Below are 7,686 nucleotides of genomic sequence, written 5' to 3'. Positions count from 1 at the left end.
GGAAATCAGGAGAGACTTTCACACTCTGACTTCGCTAGTTCTGGTAGTCTTGTGTCACATCACATTCTAGCTACCTCCTTCAGTGCCCTCTGCAGTTTTATCCTTTTTGCCTGAAGCAAATCACTGCCTCTTTGCACTGTCTTTCCTTCTTTACGGTAGACCACAATCTTGATGGACACTTCAGCATCCCAGCAGCATAGAAGGCAGCAAGACATGTGGCAGCAACAGAGATATGGCAAGACTTGAGGACTTTTTAAAAGCAAGGGGCAGGAACAATAGGCATACCTGTAAACGGTAAAACTTCCATATTTGATATGAGGAGCATTTTTCAGCATGACAGCTTTTCTAGCTACTGCCAAGCTACCATTAACCATCCCTAACCATCTTTTTTCTGAGAAAGTGCCCACCGATGATAGGAATTCATGGACGTGGGCTAATAAACTTTGGCTATTTAGGTTCCAGGGGTTAATGAGATGATACTCAACAGCAGAAAATCTTGCAGCGCAATTAAAACCCACATACAGATTCTGCCACTGATAGATCAGTAGAAACCTTCCATGGAAATTTTCAGCAGAACATTGCTTCCTCACCAACACCAAGTGACAGACAGACATATACAAATATTCTAAAAGCCAACACTGTATCAAAAAGCTACACTTCATAATGCAATTCTTAAGCCCTTACCAGCTCGAGGCGGGCGATATGTCCTGCAGTCGCTGGAGGGCCGTTTTTTCATATATAAGTGGCAATTATCAGACCACAGGCAGCAGTAATAGAAGCTGATGACATCATAAAGCCAATGGGAAAAGCCAGGTATCCGGGGAGGTTTCATGAAAGGTGGTGAACCCCAGTCATGGCCTCGATCAGGTGTGCTGCCTCCTGTGGAGTCACGCGTGAGGATCTGGGTCCCTGTGGAGTCATAGCAACACTGCTGTCCTGCTGCATACTGGGGGCTTGTTGGGAAAAACAGTGAGAAGAAAGTCATGGTTCAGCTCTGTGAAGTGCATTGGTATTTAGAGGTTACCTACTGCCTGTTCATGGATGTAGCCATATGTTTCGGTTGCCAAACTTTATGTGGCGATACCTCCCAGTGAGACTTCCACTCCTGTTCCCACTCTGCTCTTATAAATTCGACCAGATTAGGGATAGGGTGAGAGAGGGTTTTAACCAAGACAATAAGGAGGTTCTGTAGGCCTGATAGCTACAGGAACACAGCACTCTCATAAAATTTTTCTGATAGAAAGAGTGCAAAGCATAACATGTTGAACTTAAGTAGACCAGTACAGGAAAGGCTTAATTTGGCCTAATCAAATCTCTTTTAGACCTTAGTACTTGTTTAGGAATCCTAAGGTTAGCACGCTGCAATTAATTCTGTATTAAATCTAAGGCCTTAACTTCACCTCAGGAATGAGAGCCGATACATGAATAAGAAGGAAACAATAGTTGCTGTGAACCTGAGAGTTGAGAGTCCAGAGATCTTTGTGACTCCTGTGACATTGTCATCTCTGAGGTGGAACAAGTCATAAAAAAAGAACAGTTTTAGAAAATTTTCTTTACCTGGCTTGAATTGCTCTTACACAATGCACAGCGCCAGGGTGATAAGTACACACACTTCCCTTTTCAATATCACAGCCATAATCAGTCTGAAAAACATCAACGCTTATGCTTAATGGGGTTCTTTCCTCATTGTCCTTTCTATTTTTATGTCCTCTCCCCACCCTTTGTCTCTGAAAACGTATGCGTGAACGCTTGCAGCTGTGTGTCGAGTAGCACAGAATGATAGGAAAAACAGTGAATTTAATACTGAAGTGATTGGAACAACATATTTGTCTAACCTGAACATTTTGAAGTCTTTTACAAGAGACCTTGAAGAACAAATGCAGCTAGATGGGGAATTCAGCTGTAAGTGCATAATAAACATAGATCACCCAGACTAACCTTACATTTTGTCCAATGTTCTTAGACAGAGGCAGTGCAGTAGATCTGATTTTTTTCTTCATGTGCATTAACCCTATCATTTAAAATACACATCATCTTTGAGCTCCAAAACCAAGGAAGTATGGTAACCAGAACTACGTAATCTTTTTAACACATTGCCACCATTTGATATCATAAATAGGAGAGGAAGCAACCCTATCCTCAGATCAGCATTTTAAGTGAAAGCATAGACTGAATGGCAATTGGTTTCTTAGTTTTTGTCAGTTCGTTGTTAACAGTGAACCTGAGAAGTAGGAGGGAAGCAGGAGGCAGGAAATAATGGATTATGGCCGTGGACTTGAGCTCTGAAGTACAAAGCGGAAGGTTTGCAGCAAGTTATGACATACTAGGCAGAAATGTAGCCTGCTGCTTCTGGCATGGGATATTGCCTACACACACAGACTGCCATCTTGTAGGATGTTGAATCCTGCTCCCAGCTCCACAGAGCTCACTGCCTTCCCCAGTGTTTTCTGTCTACCACCGGAACTACTGTCTTAATTCCCTGTTTGAAGGTGATTTCCATTTGCTTTTTTTTATTCAACTACCTGGATAAACTGTATCTGCCTCTGTCATTTGTCATGCTGCTTGTGCAAATTTAAATATAATTTCATTGCCTTGTAATGACTTTTAGACAGGGAACAGGGGTGCGTGGGGAGAATGGCATTCCCTAAGATTCTACTTGGAACCGTAATAAGCAAGAGGGATCAATTAATAACCTACATGGAACCTGCCAGTGTCAGCTCTTGCCTGTGCCAAGGTGCAAGGGCAATCAATAATTTCTTCCAGGAAGTTTGGAAGCTTCTCCTCCTTTCTGTCCCATTCTATACATTTTGCAGTTGCCCATGCATGTGGGTCATTTCTGAAGTCTTTCCCAAGGTGCCAAGCCAATGCATGCTCTGAGCTCCAGATCGATGGAATGTTGCTGAGGAAAAAAAAAAGAGCCAAAAAATAGATCTGATAGCTGAACAAGCGCCATTTTGACAGTAACACTGTGTCTTAATCACTAACTATAATTACAAAGAATCTTTCAACTTGTGAGTTGTTGTTCCAAAGGCCACTGCTTTCTTTTTTCTGCAAAAAAGTTAAAGCAAATAAACATTTTCATAATTTAGGTGACATGACCTCATGCAGCAAGTATGCAATAATCAGAATATACTTTAGCATCTGTGATTCTAGAGTACATGGATCCTTTTATAGGCACATTTTCTATTCATAGCTTTTCACACATTAGTTCAATTTAGGCCAGATCGAAGAACATCGGGATTTTCTAACAAAACCTAACCCTGTGCCCCAGTAGTATCAGGTCTGACGGCAATAGTGAGGAGAAAGCTTTCAGAATCCTTGAAACATTCCAAGGCCGGTCTGTTCTCTACCCATGAAAAAATATCGTATACAAAGTGTAATAAAAGAACCTTCTAGAAAAAGTTACTCTTCTGTGGGTAGTGACCCCTAAATTCTAAAAAAGGTTCTGATGTATTAGTAGCATCTTCTAACACTGAAGTGGTGACCTTTATATATTCACAGGAGCAAATCATCCATATCAAAAACTGCAGACATGTTTGGGAATTCTAAAGGAACACCTCTGCAAGCTCAGAATACGTATGGAGCACTTAGAGATGTAAATCGCCAAAAATAACGGGGAAATATACAATGAAATAAAAGGAAGTGGGCATAAAATGTGTAGGAATGAAAAGGCCTGCATACAAAATAGAAAAACTTAAATGTAGAGGAAGGCCTGTCACTACAGTGACCGAAGTTCCACAGTTAGGGCCTCCTCCGTTGTTGTGACAAAAAAAATCAGCAGGTCCTAGTCTGCCAAGGGTACTGGATTTGGCTGGGGTGGAGTAAGATACTTCATAGCACCCTGTACGGTGCCGTGTTTTAGATCTGTGACCAAGATAGTGCTGATAACACACCAATGTTTCAGCTCCTGCAGAGCAGTGCTTGCACAGTGTTAAGCCCCTCTCGGTTTCACGTGCTGGCCCCCAGGGAGTAGGCAAGAGGCTGGGAGGGAACACAGCTGTGACAGCGGACCCGGGCTGACCAAAGGGTATATTCCATGCCATAGAGAATCACACTTGGCGATGACACTGCAGGTGAGATTTTCCGAAGCAGCCCTCACTGGGTGACTGGCTGGGCACCAGTCTGCTTGGTGGCAGGTGGTGAATGATTGCCTTCGCATTACTTCCTCGGCGCCAGCCTCTTGACTTAGTGGACTGTCTTTATCCCGACCCATGAGTTTTTCTCGCTTTTGCCCTTCCAAATCTCGCTCCATTTTTTCATGTGAAATGGAGCGTGAGTCGCAGTTTTAAGCATCGCAGGAGACAGCAACTTTAATACAGGAAGCAAGAATAAGGTACCTATGGTAAATTAATGTTGTGATGTACTTGCCTCTGCCCATCAGAATAGCTGCTGGGTGTAATTCTCAAAATTCCAAAGTCCCATGTACTGTAATTTCCTTTAGCAGGTACAGGAATGAAAGAAAATATTCCAGTATTGGGGATTTCTCTTGCCAAAGTATAAAGATACTTCCATTCAGCCAACCAGTTTTCTGAGTAACTGTCACCTGTCACACAGAGGAAGAAAATAACTTTTGGACACTGGAAGTGAACAATTACCACAAGATTGAAATTAGATGTCTCCATCTCTATGTAAATTAAATGGAAAAGTTGATGTTGTTGTCATGAGTTATTTATACTTGCAGATCTCTTCTTGAGGCCTTAGTGAAAGTCATGGCATGCTGTGCAGACCTCTGCACAGAAGTTAAACGTGTGATGACTGCTTGTGTGCTGGTAGGAAAACTGTCACCTTACCTGTTTCTTGGTATCCCCAGACTTCTATGTTGATGAGGGTTGCTGCAAGTGCCTGCTGTGTCCAGGTAAGAGTTAAGCTTCCATTAGTGTTGGGGGTGCCATAGTATTGCCATTTTGTCTTATTTACCAACGTGCATTTTTCTCCATCTGAAACTTTGCTGTGATGTACTGCATTACAGATCAGAAAAAAAGGATAAATGACGTTTCTGCTTTGCATAGCTCTGAAATGTAGCTCATAGCTACATTATTTAAGATTTAGCAGTATTTCCCTTTTGTATGTTTTCTAACACAATGCATGCTATAAGAAGACTTACTAATGTCTGTAGTCCTTAGGTCACACCACCACAGTTATTTTCTAATAGAAGTGCTACAAAAAGGGAACTGTTTTGGTCAACCTCATTTTTAAGCATGACTTTTTATGAGTTAATGCTGCTGCTGCTGTATAGCAAAAGAACTCGATTGCCGTGAAAGTTCATCTCTAAAAAGATGAGTTTACGTGAGGGCAGCAAGAATGACTTTTCTGAGGTCAAAGAGCCTGCTAAGGAAGAAGAAAAGTGGTCAAAAGGGAAAGGCTTATGTAATTTTGCAACCATGGGTCAAGAATATAGAAAGAAGAGAGATACTGTAAGTAAATAACCTGATAACCAAGTTCCAGAGTATGGAAATGTCAGCCCGTCATCTGTGGAAACTTCAAAAGGGATGAAACCAGTCTCATACAGCAATGGGGAGATGCAGTGGGCTTTTCCATCCTTAGCAACATAACCGCTGGTTTTGATTTTCTGCTTGAACCTGTTGGTATTGAAAACACTTTTCAGTGTCACCAATGAGAGAATGAAAACTCTGAATATCCTAGTTGTATGTCATTAAGCAACCTTGTGTCATGTGTAGAACATTCCAAGTCCCATGACTTCTTGTAGCAGTGCATTTAAACTGGAAAAAATCGTGTGTACTTTGTGCTTATTACACCAGTGTGGATTCTGCTGTGCACTGCACAAATACACATCAATCTTCAAGCCTTGCTTTTTAATTGCTGGATGAGGGGGGCACAATAAATTAGCCACAAATAACAAAGGGACAACAGGAAGACAAAGGTGATGTTATAGGATTACAGGATGGCTAACATTGACCATGATATGCAGGCATTGCAAATTTCTGGTTTTGTGGGGGTTTTTTGCTGCTAAGTCCTGTGAATACAACAAAAGTAATTTCAAGCTGTCCTAGAATGTCTGTTGCAAAGATTAACTCAGAACTCATTGCTCATTATTTAACCATCTGCTTCCAGTTAGGGCTCTTGCCAGTGTGCTGAAGTATAACCCCACCCGTGACTCTTCAGGGTTGATATATGGTGACTGCACAGCTACTGAGAACTGTAGGGAGTTGGGGCCTGCCAGTAAATAGCATCTTTCCTTGTCTGCACTGAAGTTTGTATTGGCTATGATAATGTAATTGTGCAGGTAATTCAAAGTATGCAGTTGTGCTCTACAGAATGAATGCCCGAGTTTTCCCAATGAAGAACTAAAAACCTTTTCAGGTTCTGCTGTCCAGATGGGAAGGACTCAGAAAATCTTACTCAGAATCTTCTGTGGAAAGAATGTCAGGACATTGGAGTCAGTAAAATTCAGTGTAGAAAAGTCACTGTTTTGATATGTTAAGGGAAGACCTAGCAGAGTAACATTCCTATCGCACAATAACTCAACCTAAATTAATGATCCTATGTAGAAATAAAGACAACATGTATCCTTGAATGTGAGGGCTAGCAGAATCTTTGAGGGTTTCAGGATTCTGCCAACTTTACAAAGGCAGTTTTCACTGCTGGATAAACTATTCTTGTTTTGTGGTTATTACGTATTGTAGGAAATTGCGATTAGAAAGACTCACCTCCCTTTGGCAGAGGAATATAAAATTATGGCCCACCTGCACGTTAGCACAGAAGAGACATTAAGAGCTGTATTTTCAATCATAAAGTCTTTGCCTCCCATCAGAGATCCTGAGTATGGAGAAGTTTGAAGACAAAATTCTTTATAGTCTGGACAGCAAATCCCCAAGGACTGGCATGTCACCTGGCAAGAACAGGTACCAAGCAGCTCCCCACATCGGTGTGAGCAGGAGTCTTGAGCTCCTTGTTAAAGGAAGAAAAAAACAGTTAGGAATGTTACTGAACTTTTCTAGATGTTCTCTGAAACAGAAGTACATCATCTAATGGACTACTGTGAATAAATGAAGTAAGCTGATTGTGTTAGTTTAGGAATGTCTGTATTTAGGTGAATGCTGTAATCAGCTGTGTAATGAGGTTGCTCCATTTTGAATAGAAAAATACACTTGTTTATCTCCCAGCCAGTACGTAATTTCACCAGTCTCAGTAATTTCTTACTGAGGTGTGTATTCTGAAGTTCAGAAGTCAAAAAAGTTTGGTTAAAAGCAGCAAAATTTTTGAAAGTCACTCACCTGCATTCCACAGGATAGTGAGGGTGAAGAGAGTGAAGAAAGAAACATCTATACTGACAAATTTCATGTTTTGTCCAGATGGTTCAGGATTGCTGGTTGCGATAGTCTTTGTGTCTGTCTGAGAAAAGCCTTTTATAAAAACACGTGTCCAGAAATAAACAAGATTCTCACTGTTCAAAGGTTTGTTGTAAATTACTGAAGCAAAACAAATTAAAGGATATACTCTGTTTCAGAGGTCATCTCTGATTCAGGAAAAGACGGAGGAAATGGGGGAAGTTATCAGTAGAACTCCTACAGGTTGTTTTAACAGTGAAAACTACACTGAAATTGAAGGAGATGTATGTTGTTTTTACAAGCATTTCTGCTCCGAAGTTCAAGTCCACAGGGTCATTGGCACAAGGTGCGTATTTAAATTTTATTGGAGGAAGTAAAACCAATTATCAGCAAGAAG

The 7,686-nt window shown here is 41.1% G+C and overlaps 1 protein-coding gene across 1 annotated transcript; it reads right to left on the bottom strand.

The window, feature by feature from the left end:
* Positions 1-658: 658 nt before the first annotated feature.
* On the bottom strand, positions 659-7,302 carry SUSD2 (sushi domain containing 2). The gene is made up of 8 exons (XM_010134785.1): positions 7,236-7,302; positions 6,705-6,909; positions 5,428-5,579; positions 4,791-4,958; positions 4,369-4,543; positions 2,698-2,899; positions 1,558-1,643; positions 659-953 (listed from the first exon to the last, which is right to left on the bottom strand). Exons 1-8 carry the CDS (start codon positions 7,300-7,302, stop codon positions 659-661), a joined length of 1,350 nt encoding a protein of 449 aa, XP_010133087.1.
* Between the last annotated feature and the right edge of the window lie 384 nt (positions 7,303-7,686).

The sequence above is a fragment of the Buceros rhinoceros genome, unplaced genomic scaffold (assembly GCF_000710305.1).
Source record: "Buceros rhinoceros silvestris isolate BGI_N320 unplaced genomic scaffold, ASM71030v1 scaffold34354, whole genome shotgun sequence".
In the NCBI taxonomy this organism is placed as follows: Eukaryota; Metazoa; Chordata; class Aves; order Bucerotiformes; family Bucerotidae; genus Buceros; species Buceros rhinoceros.
The sequence above is the reverse complement of the archived record's forward strand: the minus strand, read 5'-3'. Positions and strand labels throughout refer to the sequence as shown.